Consider the following 27,338-nt stretch of genomic DNA (forward strand, 5'->3'; position numbering starts at 1 on the left):
CCCTCAGGAGCTCTGATAGACCAGGCCAAACACCTGGGCAACCTGGCCTTCAACATCTGGAACAAGATGAAGGACATGGTCTCCTACACTCCTCTCATCCTGGACCCAAACGCTGCTGATACAGAACTCATCCTGTCTGAAGATCTGACCAGTGTGAGACGAGGAGGAGACAGACAGCAGCTTCCTGACAATCCAGAGAGGTTTGACTTGTGCAGCTGTGTCCTGGGCTCTGAGGGCTTTAACTCAGGGACTCACAGCTGGGATGTCGAGGTTAAAGACAGTACAGGCTGGAGACTGGGAGTGTTAGCAGAGTCTGTCCTGAGGAAGGGAGTCATACGGTCTGGATTATGGAGAATAGGGTTCATTGGAGGTAACTACTTAGCACTGTCACCACCAGCTCCATCTGTTCTCAGAGTGCAGAAGAAGCTCCAGAGGATCAGAGTGAATCTGGACTGGAACAGAGGAAAGCTGTCGTTCTCTGATCCTGATACTAACACACACATACACACCTTCACACACACTTTCACTGACAGGATGTTTCCATATCTCAGCACTTTTGATAACAACCCACTGAAGATTTTACCAGCGAAGGTCTGTGTGACTGTAGAACAATATGATGAGGATGAGGATGAGAGCATGTGACTGTGTCCTGGTGATTTGTTGTTGACCTGTGTAACAACAAATCAGCAGAAAACATCTGGGCTAAAAAGAGGTGGTGATGGAACAGTGGATAAGACGCATGCTTCTGGTGTGAGAGACTTGGGTTCGAACCCCACTGTGACCCGTCCACCATTGTGTCCCTGAGACACTTAACCCCTCCTTGCTCCAGAGGCGTTCGACCTCTGACATAAATAGCAGTTATAGTCACATTGGCTAAATGAATAAATGTAAGACGATGATCTGTGAGGAACATGTTCACTCTGCTCTACAAGCTGAGCAGCGTCCTGCAGCTTTAGCACAGATGCTAACTCTGCTCACTGTGACTCCAGTTCAATAACACGCTGTTCATTCCAGCTGATTAAAGGTGTGAATGTTGGTGTCGAAATAACAAAGTTACACAAAGTTCTTTACTTCATTTTGGATGTTTGGTTGTTCATTCAGGATTTATTCATCTTTAAATGAAACAAGTGAACGCTCCTGCTAGTCACAGATTTAACTGCTGAATCAATCATTTCATGTTTTTTCCTCTTTTCATGTGGTAAAAGTCGACCTTTCTGCTGAATAATCAACATCATTTATGAACCATGATCAAATCCAGCAGAAGCCCTTATTATTATTTTAGAAAGAATTCAAGATAAATATACAAAGTTGGTCCACCTGCTAAATATTAATAGACTGTAGATTTCATTGTGTTGTTTCTGTTGATAAAGTTGTCATATTTGATCTAACGAAGAACCAGTGAATTAAAGATTTTAAGGATGTAAATAGTGAGAGTTTTTCAAACTGCTGTAAATTTTGCATGATTTCGGTACTACTAACAGCATAAAAAACAGCATTTCCCCTCTGCCCTGAAAAATCCTGCATCAAACAGGAAGTTGATCCTAAAAAGCAAGCGTTAAGAGAAATGACATGTGCTTCAGTTTTAATGTGAGGGTTTAAAATGTGATGACTAATATACTGTGGATATAATGATATGCAAACATGTGTGCTGTAATAGTGTATCAAAATAAATTCTGCAATAACGTTTATGTTTTTATGTGATGAAATGTATCCCTAGGTTTCATATTTACACTGGGGACATGTCCCTCCCACAAGAAATGTTAATTAGCAAATGAAAATTCTCTAAGCAGGTTCATTGGCACAAGAAGTAAAAAATATATACAGTATATCTATATTCAAATATAGAAACAAATGTCCAAAACAAACAAAAAACTTCTCAACACAGTTTCTTATTCCAGCTTTCCGTTCTCTCCCTGTGAACATGACACAAGAGGAGGGAAGACTAAATCCTTCCTGCTCCTGCCTGGGCCGTCCACAAACGGGCCAAATGCTGCTGCAAGGATGTTGAGCAGGTCACATTCCACCAATCCTGTCTTCACTTCACTGGCTCCCTGTCAAGTTCAGGATTCACTTCAAAGTGCTCCTTTTGACATACAGAGCCCTGCAGGGTCAGGCACCCGGGTACAACTCAGACCTGCTCCACCTGTGGACCACCGCTAAGCCCCTCCTCACACCAAGACCTCCTAATTGTCTGAAAACTACAGGTGACCGTGCATTTCAAGTGTTGGGACCGACTCTGTGGGGCGCTCCTCCCTCAGACCTTGGCTCCGGTGTCTCCGTTAAAGACTTTTATTAAAGCAGGCCTTTACTCAGATATTAAATGTGTCCAATCTTCTCGTGAATCCAACATAGTGCGTCCTTGCCGCTTTGGATGCCGTCACTTTCTGTGTCCCCTGTGTGGCACAGAAGAACAGCCACAAAGCATACCTACTGTGCGTCATGTATTTCAGGTAAATCAAATGATTGTGTCAGAGTTTTCTTCCTGTTTCCAGCAGGTGACGCTATGAGCTTGAGTGAATATCGGCCTGCAGATGTGTTCAGGGCGGGACTCTTATCAAACATGTAAAGTTTGGTGCAGATGTGAGCATGTAAAGAACTTCCTGTTTCAATCTGCACCATCGATTTTCTACGCCACGCCACAAACACGCCCTTTGGCGAAATCTCACAGATAGCACAACTTTTCATCGTCAATACCTTTAGATTGCACAGCGAAAATACGAAGTCTATCCGATTAATTCCATCGGAGGAGTTCGTTAAAGTAATGGACCTGTAAATGGTGAAAAATTGTCTAAAATTGCACTCTCAATTCAAAATGGCGGACTTCCTGTTGGGTCTCTGTTAAGAAGCTTTTTTGTGTGTCTTGGGATGCACATGCGTGTGAAACTAAATTTATTTGACGAGACATTTTGTTTTATTTTATTCCGATCAAAGATCCGAGAAGTTGGATGTTATTTTTGTATACAGACACTGAAAACAACAAACGCCTTCTACTAACAGAGAATCTAAAACTCAGTCTCCCAGAATCCTTTGCGCGATCACGGCGCGATCTCCCGCCCGTTGTGAAAATCTCCCGGCATGCTTTTCTGCAGGGCCGAGAAGAAGAAGAAGAAGAGGCGTCATGATGGAGTCCGCTGGTGGCTAACGTGATAAAAACCTTCTTTAACTCCAGTTGAATAAAGTTTGAGCCGCTCATGTTTGTTCAGAGCAAAGCTTAACGGAAGAATCTGCCGGTTAATGAGAGCTAGGTAGATAAACTCTGCAGCGGAGACTGTCGGTGAGTGTTTTAGCTGCAGCGCGTTGTTGTTGTTGTAACACCGGGCCGCCATTTACCTCCGCAACCAAACACAACACAACACCCCTGAACACAGCGCCCAGCGCGGCGCTTTATCCGGATTAAAACGCCACATTTAGCTGCACTCGTAGTCCGGAGACGCCAGCGGGGGGCAGCGCCGTGTTTACAGGCTCCAGGACCTGCTAACGGCTAGCCTGTTAGCAACGTTAGCCGCGCAAGCTAACCGTGTTAGCAGCAGCAGCAGCAGCGTCTCCCGGTAACTTCAGCGTGCTAAGGGTTCTCAATAAACCGCTGTGTTCTGGAGAACCCGCTGAGTGTCTGCCTGTAACTTCATGTTTAAACCTTGTGTCCGGCTCTTAGCTCTTAGCTCACAGCGAGCTAGCGTTAGCTCCGTGCTAGCTGCCGGATTAGCAGCGGAACCTCGTGTTTCAGACAGTTTGGTGTCCGCGGTTCCTCTCGGGGACTCCAGCTGTGTACCGGGTTTGTGAGGACCCTTAGTGTCCGGGTGAAGGGCTTCAGCGTTAACAGGTGGAGTTCAGTGAGTGATGGAGGTGCAGCAGGTTCTGGTCCTGCTGGTCCTGTGTTGCTGGCTCATGTGGTCAGACGGGTTGTGGCTTCAGGTCTGAGATCAGGACCTGGTGTATAATCTGCGTTGGCTCATTGCAGAGCTGCTGTCTTCAGTTGGGACTGAGATTGGAGGAAGTTGGGCTTTCTGTGAGGTCGGAGGTCATCACTCTTCAGTACAAGATGTGTAGATGAGAAACCAAACCAGTAACCAGGTTTAGATCCGTGCGATCAGCACCCGCCACGCTGCAGACATCAGGAGACCGAACCTGACAGTAACTGAGCGTCAGGCGGCTTTCCTGTCTGCTGTCCTTTAACAAAGATGTAGCGTTATTTTCCAGCATTAAACACTTAATTTCCTGAATTCTGGTGGAAATGTTATGCAAAGGGAAACAAAACTCAGGCGCCACGTGACGATAGAACATATAAAATAAAACCGAATATAAAGCAGTGTTTGAGTTTGAAAGCTGGCTGTTTCTTTGCTTCATGTTTCAGTCTTCCCTCCTGGGGAGGTGACCTCTGGCTGCTTTTCACCTCCACCAGAACTGAATTCAGTCAGAAACTCCTGGACTTTCACAGCTCCTGTGTTTCAGCAGCTTCTCTGCAGAATCAGTTAACAACATCACTTAAACTTTTGTTTTCCAGTGCGAGAGGAAATAAATGTGTGAAAAGCGTCGGTGCGTGAGAGTTGGCAGCTCTGCGCTGTGTGGCCCCTGTGATCTCCTCTTAATTTAGCCTCGGACTGCTCCTGTTTTCTGGCTCTGGGATTATCAGCAGCCAGTTTTCTCACAGCTAAGTCTGAGATCACTTAGCTTGACGCGCTGCTGTTCCTCTTCTAAAATCTAACAGACGTGTTCATACAAATGTCTCTGCTGATGCTGGTTTGTGTTGGGAGCGCAGGGAGGCGTGTCATTTCCTGTGTTTGGTGTCACGTGATTTAAAGATCTTTATCGGTCAGGGTCCAGAACGAGTCTTTAGACCCTGAGAGTCCCTTCAGAGCAGCAGGGAGGGTGTTTCAGAGATCATGTGACTTACCTGCGAGAGAAACTGGACGTAACGAGTCGTCCATCAGCTCGCTGTGACGCTCGGGTTAAACGAGTCGGGTCTGCAGGGACCACCTCTGAACAGGAACCTGCTTCAGCAGAACAGCTGAGCGATCAGAAAGAGCTTTGTTGTGTAGTATTTTCCATGTGCAGTGGTGGTCAGGTGCCAAACATCAGTAACTGTAAAGATGGAATAAATGTTTCTTACACTTCAGATTAGTGTTAGAGGGGAGGACTGGGATTAATAGAAAATAACTAAAAGAATAAGAAATGCACGCAGCTACACTTATGAGGAGGCGGCGGTCAGCTAAACTGTCTTCACCTTTAAACGCTGTTACAGCAGGTGTGGACGCGTGTTTGGTCTTGTTGATGTTGGCGCTAAAGAGTTCCTGCGTGAAGTCAGGCCCGAGTCACTGATGCACATTTATTACCGTCCTGTCAGTCCGTCTTGGTTCCTCTGAGAGCTCGGTCAGACGTCAGCTGTGTTCTAGTGAGCGACGTTTAGAGAGCAGATGCAGAACAAAGTCTGATGCGCTCTACAGGTACATCAGAGCTGCCGTTTGATAGGCTGAGAGATCAGCTGATCAGTCTAAGAACAGCGATCCCCGTGTGAATCCTCGGCAGTGGAACCGGACCCAGCCTGGTTCTATCTGGACTTTAGCACTCGGTCTGCCCCCCCAGGTCGTGGTCGCTCAGTGAAACGGGGTTCACAGCGTGGGTTTAGACGCAGCAGGTGGTGTCGTTGGCTGACCTGCGCTCAGTACTGATCAGCACACGTCACAGGGAGTGTTTGTATGCAGCGTTCACTGACGGTGGGAGTTCTCGCTGTCACCAGCTGGTTGTTAGTAGCAGACACTCAGACGTGTTCCGGTGTTACAGATAAAAACATTACCGGGATCATAAATGAACACAGAGAGAGAGCAGTAGTCACATCGCAGAAGAACACAATGTCCGGCAGTCAAATAAGCTGATTTTTGCTGATGTATACTAAAGGAAAACTTGCACACTTCCTGTTTTTCACGACTTTTCTACAAGAGAAATCTGTCTGATGTCACATAATTGAATCTGATTTAACGGTTCTTGGATAAGCAAAGTCCGTTGCTGATGGGTGACAGCGGGCTCTGCGTGCACAGCGACCAGCGATAACGTTGTTTAGCGTGAAAACCACCGACGCTGTGCATTTGTTTGCTTCAGAGTTCTAGTTTAGTTAAAAGGCGTTAGTGCTCTTCCAGATCACACAGTAATTCTAGGACGCTTCATTTCAAATCAGTCAAGTCAGTCTTTTCCAATATGGTGCAGCCCTAACTTGGTCTCTGGCTCGGGGTCCGTCCTGCTGCGTTTCCTCCCGTCCAGGCTGAAAACGCCGCTGAGCCCGTTCTGGTTTTAACCTCCGGGGCGGCGTGTTCGTGCCGACGGGTGGAAACGATGAGATCAATGACGCCGGTAGCTTCATGTTGTTGTGTGTTTAATTTAAACAGGACGAGGACAAACGCAGAGGACAGATGTTTCAGTGTCCCGCACAGAGACGGGTGTGATTAGCTTAGCACAAAGATGGAACGGTTAGCGTAGCTGCGCCATAAAGAAGTCCAGCAGGAGTTCTGGTATTTAAGGCGAGACGCGGCGGGACGGCCGAGGTTTCATCCTTCACTGCTGCTCCTCAGCCGACAGTCTGATGTTGTTGTTGTTTAGGATCTGATCAGATATTGGCTCTGTAAAGATTGATGTGTAGAACTTTACTCTTCATACGAGCTGCCCCGCGTCTTCACAGGCCGTTAACTCCCGTTACAGGTCGCGGTGGATATTTTACGCAGGAAGCAGATGTTGGTTTCAGTCGTTTGACTGGCTGCGTCATTAATAAGGCGGAGAGAGGCGGGGCGAGCCGGGTGTTTACCTGAGGTGTAGGTGAGTGTCAGAGTGTGGGGAGGCAGGACGACCCTGATTCCTGACTGCGTTCTGAAGGCTTTGTTCATCCGTCATTCACGGCCCGACTTATAGAACATTTTATTGCTGAGTTTTGATCCAGAGTTCAGTTCTGGAAATACATGCAAATGAATTTCATTAGACGCTGCCTCATTTGCATATTTAAACATCAAACTTCAGAACACCTGTAATACAAAGAGTCATTACTGAGGAAGGTTCGACGGTGAAATGTGTGTTGCTCTGTGCACCTCTCTGCACGCGCCCGGTGTTGATGACCTCAGAGGAAGCGCTCCTCTGTTGACGTTACTGTGTCCTCCTCTTCCTGTCTCACCTGTCCTCGGAGGTCCCGTCCTCCTTGTTCTCGTCGCTCCTGCTCCAGATCCTGGTTCTTGTTCTGTACATGTAGTTTCTCGGTGTTTGTGTGGAAGCCGGTCGACCCTCTCCTGGTGAAACTGACCACCTGGTGTCGTCCCCCTCCCCCCCCCGCAGGTATAGTGGGTCACCATGGCGACGGACATCGGCTCGCCGCAGCGGTTCTTCCACATGCCGCGCTTCCAGCACCAGGCGCCGCGGCAGGTCTTCTACAAGAGGCCGGACTTCGCCCAGCAGCAGGCGATGCAGCAGCTCACCTTCGACGGGAAGCGCATGAGGAAGGCCGTCAACCGCAAGACCATCGACTACAACCCGTCGGTCATCAGATACCTGGAGGTCAGTGCACCTGAGCCGCTTCAGCCGGGGCGTCTCTATCGACCAGCTGATCGGGGAGTTAGTGAGCTCGTAGTTTGTGTCGTCAGCGGTGAAATAATCCTAAAGCTTAAAGGTCTTTTTATCAGGGATCAAATCCACTTTTATTATTATTGTTGTTGTTGAAGCAGCTGTTGTGTATTTCTGTTACTGTGTGAAGTGAGAGTCTCAGAATCAGAAAGAGCTTTAAGGCCAAGTAGGAAAAGTTTTCTGTGCTGTACAGTAGACAGAAATATATTTAAAATATGTCAAACAGACGGCTAAAAGAATAACAGAACCGTGTGTAAAGGAAAAAGACGACGTGGCAGCTGTTTACACGAGCATCGCTCAGAGGATTTAAAATTTATAAAGAATAATAAGGACAAGGTGCAACACGGCAGTTCATCATCAGCTGAGTCTTCACAGCGACTCTTTATCTGTCTGCAGCTTCCTGTTCCATCATGTTGAAGAGGCTCAGTAGATTTTATTCATTTGTGAAAATGAAGGAAAAAAAGTTTTAGCCGTTTTGGGGAAAACGCTGTAAACCAGCAAATGAGTCTTTTTTTCAAGCCGTTACGCGGCGGGCCAGAACACCGTCCAGGTATTTCAAATCTTTCTACAGTTGCGGCATGTTTAGCTCAGTCGGAACTGCCCGCTCTCCGTTTGGAAGGTTGCACCATCGATCCCGATGAACTGCCGCTATTTTTTCTCCTTTGTTAAACAAAGTGATTAAATAAATGCAAAGTGAGTGAACAGAAGAAAAATCTGGATTAAATGATTATTTGTTGCTTGTCGACGGGACCGTTTTAATTCTAATGAACAGGCGAAATCTGAAGAGCTCCGTGGTTAAAACGTGCCAGTAGTAAGTAAAGCTGTCTGATCAGCTGGAAGCAGACACGGCTGTCAAACAGCATCAGAAACCAAAAGCATCAAACTAAAGACGAGTCACTCGCGTGTAGAAAGACCTCGTGTTCACCTGTAGGGGGCGCAGTAAGAACCACCTTCATGTGTTACAGCTGCATCATGGGAGTTATACCTGTTTCCCTGCGGTTAAACTGTCTCTGCTTTTTCAACACACAGATACAACTTTAGATTTTTACAGATATTACGTCTCGTGTGAATTAAAATCTTGAGGCTGTTGAACAGTAACGCGTCAGCGCGGTTTCTGTTCGAGGTGACTGAAGCGCCGAGCAGCGAAGGTTCTGAAGGTTCTGTTTGTGTTTGCAGAACCGTCTGTGGCAGCGAGACCATCGAGACTTCAGGGCCGTCCAGCCCGACGCGGGATGTTACAACGACGTGAGTACAGAGGCTCTGCGGCTGCTCTGAGATCAGCGCCGGAGAGAGTCCGTTGGTTAGCTCGTGTGTTTAACGCCGCCGCAGCTCTCTCAGCTCCTGGAGCCGGACACCGAATGTTAACCTTTGTGTTTGTGCTTCAGCTGGTTCCTCCGCTCGGCATGGTGAACAACCCGATGAACGCCGTCACCACCAAGTTCGTCCGAACCTCCACCAACAAAGTCAAGTGTCCCGTGTTTGTGATCAGGGTGAGCTGCTGCACCACTTCCTGTCAAAATAAAACCTCTACACTGTTTCTGCTACACCTGTATTTCACGCTTTGGCGCTTTTATTTTGAAAAGTAAAAGGATGGTCTGATATTTGAGAGCGTGGATTTGTTGTTACAGCCGTCGCTCTTGGTCACTATGGTTCACGTCTGATCTGGTTCTGTTTGTCCCCGTCTGTGCGCAGTGGACTCCTGAAGGCCGCCGCCTGGTCACCGGAGCCTCCAGCGGAGAGTTCACTCTGTGGAACGGACTCACCTTCAACTTCGAGACCATTTTACAGGTAAACGCCACCTGCGGCGGTTGTTAACGCAGCAGAGCGCCACTTCCTGTTTCTCACGCTGTGGTCGAAATCACAATGGATTCAGACAAAGTTCTTGTGTTTAGACGACTTTTAAAAAAGGAAAGACGGACACAAAAGTGTTTCTTTAAGGCGAGACGCTGCAGAAAGCCGACAGATCAGCGTCAAACGTTGGTTTTTCACATCAAGACAGTATTTTGTGTATTACAGGTTATATTATGTTTAAATATGCAAATGAGATGGTATCTAATGGAATCTGCGCTCATTTGCATCTATTTCAAGAACTGAACTCTGGATTAAATCAGGTTCAACATTATTGTTTTATTTTGTTGACACTTTAGACTCAAATGTTTTCACTGAGGAGAGTTTAGATTTCTCTTTTTATTACTCCATAAATCTGTAATAATAAGTCTATTACCACCATGTGTTCAGGAATAATTCAGGCTGCGACTGATGTAGGAATAGAGCTGCTGAAGAGGAGAGTTCAGGCTCAGAGGAAAAGGAAATTCTACACTTCTTTATTGACAAATCAATATTTACAAGCTAAAATCTGATTGGATCCTTAACAACAATAGAAAGAAGAAGACAAGCTGCAGCTAAATAAACTAGTAAATGTGGATTTTGAATGTTTTCTCTGCACTGGTCTGGAGGACGACGTTAAGGAAGCCAAAGAGTCTCTAAACTGAGCCGTGCACTCGCCTTAAAGCGGAGCTTCAGTCACGCATCCTCTGTGCGTTTATTTATTAGACAGGAAGAAAAATAAATGCCATCACAGTGACATTATACATCAGAACTGTCGAGGATAACACACAGTTAGAAACCACGTGAGTCTGGCTCAGCAGGGACGTGGCGCTCGCTGTGTTTCTGGTTCTTTCACCGTCTGTGTCGCCGGGTCCTGACCGCCTCCCCCCTCCTCTGTCCTCCGCAGGCCCACGACAGTCCGGTCCGGGCCATGACCTGGTCTCACAACGACATGTGGATGCTGACGGCGGACCACGGCGGCTACGTGAAGTACTGGCAGTCCAACATGAACAACGTGAAGATGTTCCAGGCTCACAAGGAGGCCATTAGAGAAGCCAGGTTTATACCCAATCTACCATTTTCTGTAGTTAACCCCAGTCTGTGCTGCTCACAGGCAGCGCCGCGGCGCCACGCCGCCGCCTCGCGGGGGCGGCGCCGCCTCGCCTCAGGCCTCATGTTGTTGTGGTTGATTGATGACAGATGTACGTGTGTGCTGTTGCAACACTGCAGTGATCTGTTGTTCTTCCTGATGTGGCTGATGAGCTGTTTCTCTGTGTGTTGAATAAAGTCATCCTTCATTTATCTCTAACTGCTTCTGCTGGAGAGGAGGATGGAAACCAGCACCGACCAATAATAAAGTTTAAAATAAAGTCAATAAAGAGGAGCACACCTGAACCTCATCCACAGGCAGCTGTAGATGTTTTAAATAAAGGTTTGAATTCAACATGTGCACGTTAACACAGCTTTAACCTCCCCCGTCTCCTGAAAGCCTTTTAGACACTGGGTCCTACACCTCCCATAATGCACCTGGATAGTGTCAGCAGCCACGCCCTTCACACTCCACACCTCCAGCTTCTTAGAGCCTGATGACATCACAGAGTAAAACAGGGTGATGTCATCACCTGTCGTAACGTTCTGCATCACACTGTAAGGTGTTCTGGTTATTTTGTCCACCCCTCTAAACCACAGCCTGTAATTTATCTTCAGACCCGTCACTGCTCTGTTTCATTCCCATGTTGCCAGCAGAGCACTACGTTACCCATGAGCCTCAGCGAGGTGGTGACTAGTCTGTACGGAGGCCCGCTGATGCCGAGATCAGTCTGGAAATATTTATATGGCGGCCGAGCTGCTGACGTCCCGGTTGGTTCCGTCTCGTTAGTGTAGCTTCACTTCCTGTTTCCCGATGAGAGCCGACTGCTCGCCGTCGTTCAGCCTGAAATCTCTGTCCAACGTTATGAAAACAAAACGGGGTCTGTTTTTGATCCACAGCCGGGACCGACTTCAGTCCGGCCGACCGCTGCTTCAGGTCTGTGAGCAGGTGGTCTGAGAGTCGGGCAGGACGCAAAGATGGAGAAGCCGTTTCCCCTATATGCATTCGAATCATGGCCGCCGCTACAAAAATGTCCCACCATCACTAAACTGTGCTCTACAAAAACGCTCGGCTCGCTGCTTCTCCTCGCTCTATCAGAACATCCTCGTGACAGCTGCCGCTACCGGGGCGGCGTCACTCCTGTGAGTGTTTGACTGTCCGAGCGGCAGGAAGTGGCGTGAACGCGAGCGGAGGAAAATATTCTGGCAGTAAATGTGTCAGTTACAGCGTGTCGGCTTCTCGGATTTGAATGTGCAGATAGGGCTGGACGATATGGGCAAAAATGTTACCGCGATAAAAAGTTTCAGATCTTTCCATATCGATAATTATCCCGATCAAATCGTTGATTCTTTTGAGTTTAAGTCTTCACTTGTGGATCAGTTCACAAATCTGAGGTCGAACATTCAAAACAGTTCTGATAAAATCTTTGTCAACAAATATGCAGGAGTGAAAAGAAGTAAAAGCTTTTTCAGTCCTTTTTCCTCAACAAAATAAACATCTTAATACAAGACTTGCGTCCTAATTAGTGTACGACTCAAGTGAACATTTGTTATATTGTCAGTGAAAAAAATGAGATTGCGATAATTATTATTGTTTTATTGTCCAGCCTTATGTGCAAATAAAATGCAGCTCAGAAGGGAGGAGGTTTCTCACGCTGTTTTTTATATTAATGACACAGATAAATGTCAGAAGCTGTAAAATGAAGACACAAAACATTCGTCTCTCTAATGATTCTGAGGTCATATTAACAGAGTTTCAGGGGGCGACGCCCCAAACATGCTGAGCCATCACTGTAAACTGACTGAGCGCTTTAGAACCAACCAGTTTACTTTCTCCAGATCTAAAGGTTGAAGTTCCTCCTGCAGGCTGATCTTTGGCTGTTATTTATTATCTGCTCCAACTATCTGTTCAGAGAGATGGTGAAAATAATATGATGTGAATTTACATATTTTTCATCGGAAAACGTGAAATTTTCCCCAAACCCCCCCTGACCGCGCCCCCCCACCCACCAAAGCTCGGGAGAACACTGATATTTGAAGCTCTTGTATGTGCACCGCGTGCTCGTGGACACCGGAGCGCTGCCGCTGCCTCGCTCCATCCCAGGGGAAACACGTTTCAGCCACGAAGAAGACGTTTGTACTGTTAGACATTTAGACAGTTTCTGTTTGAGTCCGTGACTTCATTTAGATTCTGTGGTCTCTCAGGTTCCCGATCTGTGCCAGAGGCGGTTTATAGAGGCCACTACAACTCTGTAACACAAGCCCCTAACGCCAAAGATGGCGGTTACCCCGCCCCTCCTGCTGGAAGGCCAATCGTCTGCCTTAACAGCCACGGCGGGAAACACATTTCAGCCAGTCGTGTGGTTCCACTGATGTAAGGGTCTACCGCACACGTGCAGGGAAAAACACTTTACACCTGCTTTTGGGGCAAAGTCCTCAAACTGGTTCAGATTTTCCTGCTGAACCAGCAGGTTTTATGTCCCGGTGAGTTACGGCGTTCATTTAGAGAGAGACCTGGTCCTGCTGGTCCCAGATACCTGACCAACATGGCTGCTGAGTGCACTTCCTGTTTAGTTCTGTTGTCGGGTCACTGGTCAGGGGCCCCGCGGGGTCAGGGGCCAGTGGGGCCGTGCGGAGATCTGTTTGTATCTGGTTCTTGTTCCGTATTTCAGCTGCGGCCCGGTCCAGCGATAAAGACCTCAGAACCTGGACTACAGGATCCCTTTGAGCTGCACGCCAGCCGTTACTCCCGCGATCTCTTCATCTGTTGTTCGTTTATTGTTTACTTTATAAAAAGCGTTTTAAAAATACCGTCACAGTTTCAACACGGCGTCTTCACGTCTCCCGGAGGTTCAGCGGACTGAGAACTCGCCGGAGAATCTGACCTCAGTTCTGTCCTTCGACCAATCGAAGAGGTGTTTTGGCTCCAGGTGGTCTCGTGGTCTGGGTGAAGCTTCGTCCAGCTCTAAGCGGACCATCTTCTGTCTCGCCTCTCTCGTGGTCTCAGTCCGGTCTGACAGGATCCGTCTCTGAAGTCCAGACCTCGCTGTCTCTAGATTCCATCAGGACCTCGTGTTCCACCAGGTGAAGTCGTCCTGGTAGAACCTGGACTCTGCAGGCCGACGGCACGCTGAACCGAGTCCCGGCTGGACGTTCGTGATGCGGCGACGCGTCGTTCAGTCCGATCAGACTGAACCTGGTCTGCAGACCGTGTCCGAGCTGCTGCAGCTTCATGGACAGGGTTCTGGTTCTGGACTCGGTCATGGGCCTAAGCCTGTCCCAGATCGTTGGACTCGTTTAAAGGAAAGGAAGTTGTTTGTAGAGGCTCGTTAAAACGCTGGTTTTGTTAATGGAGTCTGGTTCAGGCTGCTGCGCTCAGTCTGTTCTCTGGTTGTCTCTCAGGTGGATTAATGAGACATTTACTTCCAGAGCCTGTTGGTCTCCTCACGGTCTCTGTGGACCTGATGGTCTCTGTGACTCCAGTGCACGTGGGTTCAGCTGTCCGCAGGTCTTTAAGTTCACACGTTTCGAGTCTAAACCTGGTTCTGAGCTGCAGCTGGAGATGGAGACTTCAGAAACGCTTGGTCAGGTGAAGAGACAGTAAATCACTTTAATAAGACACACAAGCTCAGAGAACCAGAACCGGATCAGGCTGTAACAGCTGTTCTCGTGCATCAGTGAGGAAACTGCAACTTTATATGTTCAGGTAACCTGAGGCAGATCAACACAGACCTGGGATCAGCAGGCAGGAAGAGCATCACACACAAACTCCTCTGCAGGATCCGTCGGTCCGTCCTGGTCCAGGGTTTACCTGAGCAGTGGTCATCGGCATCAGGCTGAAGACGAGCCGGTCGTTTTCAGCCTGAGAGCCGCAGCAGCTGCTCGAGTGACTGGATCGGGTCCCAGAGTTGAAGCTTAAGAAGCGTCTCAGCCCGACTCCAGCCACGTATTAACAAACCTGTCACGGACCAGTGAACGAGGTCTCACATCTGTCCTGAGCTCCTGAATGGCTTTAGGGTTCATCTTAAACTTTGAATCATCACCTGGAGCGCGATCAGAGTCCCGCTCACATCAGGATCCTCTGCTCTCCCTGAGGCCGTCATGACCTTTGACCTGTTCACAGAACGCCTTTAATGAGAGACTCTGCAGAAACCTGCTTTCAGCCCGCTGTGGTTAATTCACCTATTTTGGGCTGCTGTGTTTCATCTTTAGACCAGAGGACGTCCAAACTCCACATTTAGTTTCACAATAAACATCTTTAAAAGCTGTTTTCCTGCCACTCTGAGCCTGAACTCTCCAAACTCTGCAGGTTAATTCCTGACTGTAGCTTTGTTCATAGTTCAGTCACGGCCTGAACATTTTAATCCTGAAAACGTGGCGATGATAGATTTTTGGTTTTATGCCTGTAGACAGGATTTTCTGAGTTATGAAATAATAAAAAGAGAAATACTCAGTAAAAACAGTTGAGTTCAGTTCTTGAAAAAGATGCAAATGAGCGCAGACTCCATTAGATACTGCCTCATTTGCATATTTAAACTTTTTGTTATTGTGTTAACGTGAGTAAATAACCAGGAACGTTGTTGAACACCTAAAGAAAGACTTGCAGCTCGTGACTGTGGGCGGAGAGGGATTAAACTACAGGATGAGTGTAAACAGTAATGAAAGGCAGATGTTGTTTATGAGGCGGTTTAAGCACTCGGATAAATCGGCCCTCTGCTGTTGCTCCTGTGTGGAGACTCGATAAACTTTCTGTTTCACATCGACACAGAAAATGAGCCAGTCTGCTGTTTCCTGTCTGTCTGTCGGGTGGTTGCTGAAACGCACAGTATGAAAAGCACTAATAAATATATCTTAGTTAAATCTGTACCCTGGTCAACAGGTGGTCTGTGTGGTGGCTTCAAGGCCCTGGAACTCTCTCCCTTTAGCCTTGAGAGCCTTGGATTCTGCTGTTATTTTAGTTTATTTGTACTGTAAGTCACTCTGGGATCCTCTCTGAACTCTAAACTTACCTGTAGCGCTGTCCAATCAGGAGCAATCAGCTGTGTAAACAGGAAGTAGCCTCCAGAAGTATCATTTTATTTCTGCAGTTAGTTTGTTATTGGCCAGCGCGTGGACGAAGACTCGGCTCGGGCCGCATCACCGTCAGCTTGGTTCCGTTAGAGGCTGCAGATATTTCCCTTCTGCTGCCTGGCGACGGTCTCCTGTCAGCTGACCTCAGGTCCGCCCGTCCAGGTTTCAGACGCCGACCTTCACGCAGTTACAGCGCACCAGATCACTGTCTGTTTTTCTGTAGCGGTGCAATGCATGATGGGATATACGGCTCGGGGAGCGACCGTCGGTGAGAACCTTTTTGGATTCATGAGTCGACTTTTCTCAGACATCTTGAGATGAAAAGTTAGGATTCCCGCTCAGTGGGAGGGGGACAGGTAGGACCTGCAGGGTACTGGTCCTGAGGCGCTCACTACTTCCTGGTCAGGGAGCTTCACGTGAGTCTTTATTGGTGAAACAGTGCGACTCATGTTTATTTGATGTTGCGGCTGCTGCTGCTGCGGAGGGTGATGCAAGTACATGAGTCGGTACGTTTGTCGTCCAGCAGGTGGAGACATTCAGACGTGTTGGAGCTCTGCAGGATCCAGCGTTTCACCTCACAGAGAGTGAAAACACACCTGCAGGACGAGCTCACGCCCGAGGAGCCGGTGATGCTGAGTCACAGCGATCGAGAGCTCATCCTGCATCAGTCCACGGTCGAGCGGACGGATCTGAAAGTTTCATAGATTTAATTAATAATCTAAAACATTCACGCACAAAGACCAGTTTATTAGGAACAGCTGTGTAATCGGCGCTCCTTCATGCAGGGGTGTAAAGCACAGGAAGGGGTGGACGGAATAATAGAAACATGAAGAGGATGAACTGCAGGACTGTTTTCTTTTTAAATGAACAGCTGCTGCTCTTCCTCTTCTGCCTGAGAGGAAGATGCTCTCTGCACCTGACTGCACTGATTCACTTTAATTCACTGAGAAATCTCACTGGACTATTAAAGAAAGGAACCGTTAAAGCGATAAATCCTGACGTGGTCCAACAGGTCAGCGGTGCCCCCCCCCCCCCCCCCCCCCAGATATGTCTGCTCACATCACATGATCGATGGTGTTTCTGACTCTCTTCCTCTCGTTGTCTCCAGTTTTTCTCCCACAGATAATAAATTTGCCACCTGCTCAGACGACGGGACGGTTCGGATCTGGGACTTCATGCGCTGCCACGAGGAGCGGATCCTCAGAGGTACCAAACCCGTGGGCCAGTTCTCGCCACGTTACAGGCAGTCAGTCTGGCTGATCAGATCAATATCAGCACTGATTATAACTTAGACAGAAAACAGTTTCTCAGACGCCTTTTCAGCCATTTAAAAAGGTTCTAAGGAGAAATGAGTGGCCAGAATAATATTGATATAAAGTCTCTGCAGGCGTCACCTGACCAATCAGGTCCCTGCAAACACGGAGCCACGCCCCCTCATTATCATAGAAACACGGGAAAGAGAAAAGGAGCAAAATACTAACTTATTAAAAATGATCCCGGACTGAATGTGAAATAATGTGAAGGTGTGTGCGCTCAGGTCACGGCGCTGACGTGAAGTGTGTCGACTGGCATCCCACTAAAGGCCTGGTGGTCTCCGGCAGCAAAGACAGCCAGCAGCCCATCAAGTTCTGGGACCCAAAGACGGGACAGAGTCTGGCGACACTGTGAGTTCATCAGGAGGCCGTCGAGTGTTTCAGTTGAGATGAACAGGTGAAGCAGCGCCGTGTTGACTCTGTTCCTCTGTCCTCAGCCACGCCCACAAGAACACAGTGATGGAGGTGAAGTGGAACCTGAACGGCAACTGGCTGCTGACGGCGTCACGTGACCACCTGTGCAAACTATTTGACATCAGGAACCTGAAGGAGGAGCTGCAGGTGTTCAGAGGACACAAGAAGGAGGCGACAGGTGAGTCTGAGCACAAGCGCACACACCTGAGCTTTAAATGTGTTTTGGGGAAAAATCTGAACTGATCGTGTTGTAAAAAACTAAAACATGGAACCAGAAACCACTAATGCAACAAAACATGAACAGAAAAACAGAAAAAGTGAAGGTATGAAAAACGTACATGCAGGACTATAACGTGGCGTCTGCTCACCAGTGAACTAGCTGCCGTTAGTTACTGCAGTCAGTTTCTGGTTATGTAAATATGGGTTAGTGCAGGTTTAACATCATCGCTTCAGTTTGTAACTTTGGGTTTTAGGGCTTTAGAGTCCCTCAGAGAGAGAAACATAAAGCGTTTGCTGCAGAACGCCAGCAGCTTCACATCCCCACTGATGTTCAGAAGTCACGTCAGATGGTCCGGCCCCAGCTCGGCCCTCTCTGCAGCGGCGCTGACTCCTGCGACCTCCGGGGCAGCGTTTGAATGTGCGGCAACATTTAAAGCAGAGGTTCTCTGGACGTAACACACGAAGCATCAGTCGAATAAAAACAGACACAGACGAGCTGTTTGAAACCACGTTCCCCGATTCTGACCTCACTAAAACCTCCAAGTGTGGAAAAGACAAGACGTCTCACGTCATAACGTTAATAAGGGCCCGTTAACGCCGAAGTCTTAATGAGACAAAGAAAACCAGGAAGTCGACCTGTGTTTCTGGGAAAGCGAGCAGGTACAGTCAAGGTACCTGGAGTCCCATTTTTTGGACTCATGTTCAGTTGAATGTGAATAAATTAATTTACTTTGTAAGTAAGCGTGGGATTCTTTTAAAGGTCTTAAAGGGCATTCATAATGAACTTAACAAGGTCTTGAAGTCTTTAATTCAACTTGTTGAAACCTGCAGAAACCCAGAGTTGTTACCATCCTGGAAAAGGCCTGGAGAAACTCAATGATCCTGGAGAAGTTTTCTAAGAAGCACAAGTGTCTGAGTTGAATCTGTGTGATGTTCACGTTCAACCGGTCACGATGGTTTATTTACATCTTTCATTTGTAGCAGTGTTACTCTGGGGGGGCACACCATGGGGGGCCCTCTCTGGGGGGGCACACCATGGGGGGCCCTCTCTGGGGGGGCACACCATGGGGGGCCCTCTCTGGGGGGGCACACCATGGGGGGCACACATGTTCCTGCGCTGTGTTTATAATGTGGTTCCAGGCGGACTGCTGGGCGGGTGGGAGTCCGAACGTTGGATATAAAAAGTATGTTGACAGTTTCAGCTTTAAACTGAACTCCTTCTGTCTGTGTGGTGTCCTCAGCGGTGGCCTGGCATCCCGTCCACGAGGGCCTGTTTGCCAGCGGCGGCTCCGACGGCTCCCTGCTCTTCTGGCACACGGGGTAAAGACCATGAAACTGACCCAGAGTCAGCTGTTCCAGGTATTTTGTCCAGCCCTGGTGGTTTTGAACGTGTTGGTGTTTGTTTCAGGGTGGAGAAGGAGGTCGGAGGGATGGAGATGGCTCATGAGGGGATGATCTGGAGTCTGGCCTGGCACCCGCTGGGCCACATCCTCTGCTCCGGCTCCAACGACCACACCAGGTACATGTACTACATAAATACACTGTACACATGAACAGTACGGGGTCTCCAGGGTTTAAGCTTTTCTCTCTGTCTGTTTGTGTTCTGCAGTAAGTTCTGGACCAGGAATCGACCGGGCGATAAGATGAGAGACCGTTACAACCTCAACCTGCTGCCTGGGATGTCAGAGGACGGGATGGAGTACGGTGAGCGCAGGAGGACAAACGACACGCCGCTGTTTGTGATTGGATCACAGCTGCTGATCTCTCTGTGTGTGTGTTTCAGATGACATGGACCTGAACAGCGTGGCCTCCATCCCCGGCATGGGGATCCCCGAGCAGCTGAAGGCCGCCATGGAGCAGGAGCAGAGCAGTAAGTCTCATCCTGGAACATCCTGGAACTCAATGCAGGGACAGTCTGCAGGTTTCCAGGCTCCAGGGGGAAAAGCTTGTTTTATTTTTGTAGTTTTTCAACCTAATTCGATTAAAAACATCAGAAACAAACTAACAGATGGAAGAATCTTGCATCAGGGTGACATTTAGGTTTCATTTGACCCATTTTTTTGTTTTTAGAAATTTAAAAATGTAAAATGCAGCCGCAAGCGGCAATGATCAGGATCCTAGCCAGTCGTGAAAAAATGTAACATTTCCAGAAGAGGAGAACAGACGCAGACGACTTGAGAGATTAAAGTGCTGAAAGAATTTGGACTTTGAGATAATTGCGGAAACGCAAACTTGATTTTTGTACCTGCCTACTGGGTGAAAAGTTCAACACACCTGCAACATTTTGCGTTTCTAAGGTTTAAAGTTTAAGCTGCACAAACACGGGATAGTTTTGTCAGTTTAAACTTAAAACGCCTACAACTGTCAAGATGTTGGTGAGAAAATTATGAAAAAAATCACACATCATTCTGCTGGTTTTGGGTGAATTATTTTGGTGGCATTTGATCCAAAACTGAGTTAAAAAGAAAATGTTGAGTGACTGACTTCGGAGTTAACCACCACAGGTTGCAGTGAAGCAAACGTTGGTCACACATCAGTGGATGAGCTGAAAATATTTCAGCTCTCGAGGACGTACAGATGATTTTCTTAGATCGGAATGACAAATGTCTAGAAATTTACATTTCTTGTAATAAGCCACGCCCACTTTGAGCAGTCATTACCCAATTTTATACATCAAACCGGAATTTTTACGAATCCATGCAGCAAATTATGAGGTATAAACTTTATGCTAGTGTAGCGCCCCCTAGTGGAAGAATATCCCTGGACTGCTCAGCGAAGCTCGGGCCGAGCATCTGAGCAGACGCGTCAAGTTTGGTGACAAAAGCTTAAGCCAGTTTTGATTTACGGGCATTCTTTTGATAACTTTTGATCAGCGACGTCCGTAGATGATCCCGCCAAAGTATCAGGTCGATTGGCGAAACCGTCTGGGACGAGTTCGCAAAAATAGGTTTTAGAGAAAAGAGATAAAAAGTCAGATAATTTGACATTTTTAGAGCAGAAGAGCAAAGATGCAGATGAATCCAGAGATTAAAATAATGAAAGAAGTTCGACTCTAAAAGAAGCCGTTTTCAAGAGAAACGTGAAGTTGTTACAGCGCCGTCAGAAGGTCTGTGAGGGCCGTGCTTTTTTGATACAGCATAGTATCACAATATTTTCCGTGGCCATACGGTATTGTCACACGGACGCCAAGTGTCGATCTTTAATTATATAATTTAATTATATATATATATATATATATATATATATATATATATATATATATATATATATATATATATATATATATATATATATATATATAATTTTACTTTTTTGGTACTATAATAAAATCTGCTTTTTCAATCCGTTAGTTTTCCTTTGAGGACACAATTTAAATTGGAAAAAAGTAATAAATTCCAATAAATCTATTATATCTAAATATCGTATCGTGGTAATCTGGTGATTCCCACCCCTAGTTTTCGTGCAACAGTTTTTGCTGCCCAAACACTTTTAGCAGCGAAAAGAAAGAACAAACAATGAGAACAAAACCAACAGGGCTCCAGCAGCTTGGATCCCTAATAAAAACATGGACAGATGATTTAAACTTTTCCTTTTTGACTAAGATTTGACTTTATTCTCACAACTTCAGCCACAAAATCTCAAATATTTTTTTCCCTCGGTATCAAACAAAAAGTCTCAACGTTGTTGAAAATGGTTCCTTGTTCCATAAACAAGAATTTATTAGCTGTTAATTTGGTCATTAGCATTTCACCAAAGTTTTACAAACTGTTGCTGCCACAGAGATGAGGCCCCTGATGTTTCCTCTGTACGTTTCTTTGCTGATGATGCCACACTGTGAGCCATCAAACTCAGACCTCTCGACTGAAACCTTCCCGCGTGATTTATTCAAATTATTTCTTCCTGGTTTAAGTCTTAAAACGGTTCTGCTCAGTATCAGGTGTAACTCAGGTGTTACTCTTGTCTTCAGATAAAGAGGCGGCTCCTGAGGTGGAGATGTCCATCCCGGGTCTAGACTGGGGCATGGACGAGGTCATGGGCAAAGACACCAAGAAGGTCCCGCAGAAGAAAGTACCGTATGCCAAACCGATCCCAGCCCAGTTCCAACAGGTAAACACCTGAGCACTCAGGCACACCTGGACATTTGTCAACCATGAAGCTGTTGAAATGTCAACATATTCTCACTCTCATGAGTTCTGAAGTTGTAACGTTGGTGACGTAGAAACCTGTGTGAGTGTTGTGGACTGAACTCCTTCGTCTCTCCTCAGGCCTGGGCAGAGAACAAAGTTCCCATGATGCCGCCTGGTGGCGAAATGTCCAAGGACCGGAAGATGGAGCAGAAAGTGGACTCGAAGAAGAAAAGTCAGGCGGAGATGGAGCAGGAGATGGCGGCTCTGCAGTACACCAACCCCATGCTGCTGGAGGTGGGCTCAGTCAGAGGATCAGATCCTGATTCAGGACTCAGTTTCAGCTTTGTTTTTAAATTTAAAAACAAAGAAATGAAACTTTTAATTTGAAGATGAGAAAATAAACTTCAGTTTAACTGTAAAATGAATCAGCAGGTCATCTTCAGAATCTTTGTCCTGATGTTCCTTTGTTTTCTTTGTTTCTCGCCGCAGCAGATGAAGATGGACCGGATGAACACAGACGGGAACATGGGCCCCCCACAGGGACCGGGCCCTATGCCCCCCTTCCCCGGTCCCGGAGGTCCTGGGGGCCCAATGCCACCTGGTCAGCAGGGCTTTCCTCCAAACATGCCTCCTCAGCAGATGCCCAACAACATGGGGCCTCCCATGGGCCCCGGAGGCATGCAGCCTCCTTTCATACCTCCTGGACAGATGGGGCCTCCCTCTGGACCACAGCCTCACCAGGGGCCCCCTCAGGGCATGATGGGACCACCAGACATGCAAGGACCCCAAGGTATGCAGAGACACCCTGGCCCTCCCAGAAACATGGGGCCCCAAGGGCCTCACGGTATGGGACCCAGAGGGATGCAAGGGCCTCCTGGTGGGATGATGGGCCCCCCTCTTCGAGGAATGGGTCCAAGGGATCCTCAGGGGCCTCCACCTCAGGGGGGCATGATGCCACCCCAGGGGAACATGATGGGGCCTCAGGGTCCCATGCAGGGTGGGATGATGGGGCCCCCACCCAGGACACACGGCAACATGCCAAACAACTATGGGATGGGCAACATGCAGGGGCCCCCGGGGGGAATGCACGGGCCTCCAGGAAACATGCAGGGGCCCCCTGGTAACATGCAAGGACCCCATGGAAACATGCAGGGGCCCCCTGGTAACATGCAGGGACCACATGGGAACATGCAGGGGCCCCAAGGAAACATGCAGGGGCCCCCAGGAAACATACAAGGACCCCACGGAAACATGCAGGGGCCTCCAGGAAACATGCAGGGGCCCCCATACATGCAGCACCAGGTGAGTTCACGTTCAGTTTCATGTCGAGTCATCAGGACCAGTTTCTGCAGGACTCTAAGAATCTGATTTGGTCTTTCCAGGGTCAGAACTCGGGGCCCATGATGCACGGGATGGGGCAGCAGGGGCCCAACAACAAAGGTAAGACCCCACAGAGAGGTTTGGACCTGCAGATCAGTGAAATACAGTGTAAAGGTCCTGGTTCCCGGTTTACGTCAGAACTGGTCCTAACTAGTCCTAAAAAACACTGTTGACTCTTCTCATCTAAGGAGACCCTCGGGGGCCGCCGCCCAACCACCACATGGGCCCTCCTGACCGGCAGGGTCCCGGAGGTCCAGCAGGACCAGACCAGGGCTCAGGTTCCTACTGGGGGGACAACCAGCAGGGTCGCCGTGGACCGCAGGACTTTGATGGAGGCCAGGAGTTCCACGGCAGAGGGGAGGAGGGCTGGAGACCAGGACCAGGATACCAGGGGGGAGGAGGAGGAGGAGGAGGAGGAGGGGGCCACAGGGGGGGAGGACACAGAGGAGGAGGGAGCGGAGGGAACTGGGGCCCCGAGGAAAGGTTCAGCGGAGGAGAGTTCAGAGGACGCAGAGACGACAGGTGAGACACTTTTCTTCTGAACCTGGACCTGCAGGGTCTCAGAGGTGTGAACTGGTCTGAACTGGACTCACTTGGTCTTTCAGGTTCAGAGGAGGAGGCCCCGGCCGGCCCGGAGGTCGAAGTTACCCTGACGAGTACGGGGGCCAGGAGGAGGGCTTTGACGGCCCGGAGGAGATGGGTCGAGGCTGGGACAACGGGGGCAGAGGGAGGCCGCCTCGAGGAGGAGGTCCACCCAGAGGAGGAGGAGGTGAGAGGAACCAGAACTGGTTTCTGTTCTGTCCTGGGACCCCGGTCTGAAGAGACCTATGGTCATTTAGTGCAGCACAGATCATTTAGGATGATGAGCCCGCAGCCAGACTACAGTTCCCATCAGCCCCGTCACCTCCTGCTGTTTCAGTGTGAAGCGCTTCCTGATTCTGCACAAATAAACTCGCCTCCGTCCGTGAAGTTCTTAAAAAGTTAAACTCAGGACTGAAGAGGAGGTTTTGTTTTAGAATAAAAGGGTTTCAGAACCTGGTTTTTGGTGAACTTGTAGTCCGACATGAAAACTGGGAGCCGACATTTCTCCGTCTGAAACCAGAGCACTGAATCATTTCTCTGCAGACTCTTATTGTGGCGGTTGTCTTCCTGTCTGCAGGGCACGACGGTTATCGAGACGGTCAGCAGATGCATGATGGGTCATCTCCGGCCGGTCGCGAGCGCTCCTCCTCCCTGCAGGGGATGGACATGGCGTCTCTGCCGCCCCGGAAGCGTCCGTGGCAGGACGGGCCGGGAACCGGAGACCCCCGAGAGCGAGAGTCCCCGGGGGCCGACGGAGGTAAAACCTGCAGAGGAGCTTTCCTGTAGCGACTCTGATGGACCCTGCGGCCTGTAGGGGGCGCTGCAGAGTCCCTTTATTTATTTCAGATTGTTGGAATATTTAATAATAAATTAAATCATCCTAAAGTTAAAACATTTAGTTTACCGTAATGTAAAATATATAAAATGATATGATTAAAAAGGAGTAAATATAATGTATTTAAATCCAGGGTTAAATTGTCTTAACTTTATGGTAAGTTTGCTGCAGGTATTAAATTTGCAGATGGTGCGTTTAAGGCTGGCGGGAAAATTGTCACGCGTGTATTTGTATGATTTAGATTTTGACCCCGCCATTATTACAACCCACATGTTACGTTTACGTTAACGTGACAGGCAGCCAGAAGTCCGCAGCTATCGCCAGTCGTTAAAGTTAAAGTAGGGGAAGATCCGACCGTTCTGTCAAACAGCTGCAGCCTACGTCACCTCCGCAGGTCCAAGAACGTATCTAGAACTACGGGTTACAATAACTTTCTCTCTGCAGCTTTACAGTGTGTAAGTTACTCCTCAGCAGTGTGTGAGTATGTGGACAAAAACCGTAAATTAATTATTTAATCATTCTTTGAATTATTATAAGTTTAAAGGATTGTGTTTGGTGGTTAACTGTGTTTCTCAGCTTTTCTTAACGTCAGAACAAACACTTGATGCCAAACAGCAGCCTGGTGTCAAACTGCTGAGGCGCAACATGCAAAACAACAAACACCCTTTTCCTCAACACGATAAATATCTGAATAGAAAAGAAAGTGCTGATTGTTTTGGGATTCAAAAGAATCAGATATTTATTGAACATTTGTTATTTTGGAGGAAGATGCTATACGAAAGCCTGAGATCAGTAATCAGCTGAGCTGCGTTCAGGCAAACATTGACATGCAGAGTAAGAGAAGGACGCAGATGTTTGGGCTACGCTCAGAATAACAGACTGTAGAAACCCGTGTGACGGCTGTGCAGTGAGTAAACCTCGCTCCTGACGCGGGGTTTAACCTCCTCGTCCGCCTCCCGCACCCGAGGTCGGCGGTTCGAGTCGGGCCCGTGCAGCACGTTCTCAGAAGCTGTTAGCTTCTTGTCGGCGCTACTGAGGGACCCGCAGTATATTTTTTAGCCGCCCGCTTCATTTGTGTTGGGTCCCGCGGGATCCCAGCGCGGCTCTCTGATGCACATTAGTTTTTCTTTTTCAGTCTTAGTTTGAATTCGTTTTTAATGTGCTAGTTTAGTTTTTATTTTTTGGTTAGTATTAGTTCAGATTTTGTCGCTGCACAAAGCCAAGTTCTGACACATTGTCTAAATTAACACTACAAATAAATGAAGCACATGATACATCTACATACAGAAAACCCTCAGATACCCAGTGGTGCCAAGAAATTCATTACCTCTATCATTCTTGGTTAAATGGGTGAAATACAATAAATGGAGGAGAAATACAATTGATGGACAGCTAAGAAATTGGAAGATAGCGGAGGCCCCCCTTGGAGCCACGAACAACAGGTCTCTAGCAGCCTGAAGGCAAGTCTGACTGGAAAGCAGTTTGTTAATCAAAAAAAGGTATTAAAACAATGTGAAGCACAAAGAGACAGGCTGGCTGAGATATCAATGACCCCGTGAAACACACACTAGCTGACATGCAGTAAATATAATGACCAGCAGACAGTTGACCCAGCAGCAAGGGGAGCTCGCACTCAATGTACAAGGGGCAAGTTCGTCTTACATGCAGGATGAGCTCCAAGCCAGACCACCAGAACAGAACAAGGAAATAAAACCACCAAGACAGTGACTCTCTACCTGCAACCCGAACTAAACAGCTCTGTGCAGTTGTTGCATTCATATTATTTTGTCCGCATGTATAAAAGATAGAAAACATGTTCAAATCCCACCAACTACCAGCTGATCCCTGCCTGGGTCTCCCCGGCGGTCGCCAGCCGCTACGCCGCGGCCAGACGGCGCCCTGACCCCGGGCTCTCCTGACGGATGAAGCAGTCGGGCAGGACAGCCGCACGGCGCGCAGCGTGCAGCTCTTCACGCGGAGGACAAAAGCAGAACACACCCGCGGCTCACCAACAGGCGCCTGTCGGACTTTGCTATTCGCTAATGACCTGCCCGCGGCGTCGGTTCCCCCGGCATCATATCCGCTGAAATAAATAAACGAAAACTAAGGACTTTCATTTCAGTTGCTTTTAGTTTTTTTGTAAAGCCTCGTTTTTATTTGTATTTCAGTGAAAGATGTTTTTTCACATGTAGTTTTCGTTGGTCTGCGTTTACTTTGGTTCACACACACTAAGTGGCCTAAAGTACCGGGACACGCCTCTGCACACACGTCAGGTAGCGGCCGTTTCCTTGATGCCTCATTATGTTAAACATTTGATCTGTAAAGACCTCAGAACAAACTAGACTCGAACCACAGAACACCATCAGATCTAACCCCCCCCCGTGTCCCTGCAGGTCGCCCCCCTCAGAGGGAGGACGGGGGCTACTGCCCGTCCGGTCGAGGTGGACGAGGCGGCTGGGGTCCCGGAGGACCGGGACCGGCCCCCAGGAGAGGAGGACCAGCACCTAGAGGACCACCGAGGGGGGGCGGACGGGGCCGGTAGTCCCGATGAAAAGCACTCCCACGATCCTCGTCTCCTGCGGTCGTCCCTCTACAGGCCCCAGACCGAGTCCAGATCCTGAAACAAACCTTCAGACGAACTTGTGGTCACGTGACACACTGAGACCTCTGCTGCTGTGAAGGACGGAGGATTGTGATTGGCCCCTGGCCGGACGGGATGATTTTAATGTAACATATTGTAGAGAACCTCCGGCTGTGTTTGTACCTCGTCTGTGTCCGAGTGAAGCTTCGTCTGCAGCTCGTCGCTGCTGCTCCTTTTTTCTAAGAGATTTCTATGTTTTCGTGTTTTCACCAGCTCCACGTGTGGACCGGGACTGAGGGGGGGGGGGG

The 27,338-nt window shown here is 48.2% G+C and overlaps 2 protein-coding genes across 3 annotated transcripts in view; both read left to right on the plus strand.

Moving 5' to 3' along the window:
* Positions 1-642, plus strand: part of LOC123971831 (zinc-binding protein A33-like) — a 1,355-nt gene extending 713 nt beyond the window's left edge. Inside the window, exon 2 of the mRNA XM_046050844.1 lies at positions 25-642. Coding sequence (XP_045906800.1) covers positions 25-642 — 618 coding nt within the window. The remainder of the gene's footprint in view (positions 1-24) is intronic.
* A 2,442-nt stretch (positions 643-3,084) lies between these two features.
* Positions 3,085-27,330, plus strand: wdr33 (WD repeat domain 33). Of its 2 annotated transcripts, none has more exons than XM_046051176.1 (21): positions 3,085-3,274; positions 7,309-7,527; positions 8,770-8,838; positions 8,979-9,083; positions 9,286-9,381; positions 10,328-10,479; positions 16,688-16,785; positions 17,117-17,243; positions 17,330-17,484; positions 18,767-18,845; positions 18,934-19,044; positions 19,135-19,229; positions 19,309-19,395; positions 21,493-21,632; positions 21,791-21,946; positions 22,142-22,954; positions 23,035-23,092; positions 23,221-23,554; positions 23,638-23,801; positions 24,192-24,371; positions 26,843-27,330. In XM_046051176.1, exons 2-21 carry the CDS (start codon positions 7,324-7,326, stop codon positions 26,989-26,991), a joined length of 3,372 nt encoding a protein of 1,123 aa, XP_045907132.1. In that variant the 5' UTR covers positions 3,085-3,274; positions 7,309-7,323; the 3' UTR covers positions 26,992-27,330. The 2 variants fall into 2 exon arrangements, with proteins under 2 accessions (XP_045907132.1, XP_045907133.1); XM_046051177.1 differs by having other exon boundaries at positions 22,145-22,954.
* Positions 27,331-27,338: the final 8 nt, after the last annotated feature.

The sequence above is a fragment of the Micropterus dolomieu genome, linkage group LG06 (genome assembly GCF_021292245.1).
Source record: "Micropterus dolomieu isolate WLL.071019.BEF.003 ecotype Adirondacks linkage group LG06, ASM2129224v1, whole genome shotgun sequence".
In the NCBI taxonomy this organism is placed as follows: domain Eukaryota; kingdom Metazoa; phylum Chordata; class Actinopteri; order Centrarchiformes; family Centrarchidae; genus Micropterus; species Micropterus dolomieu.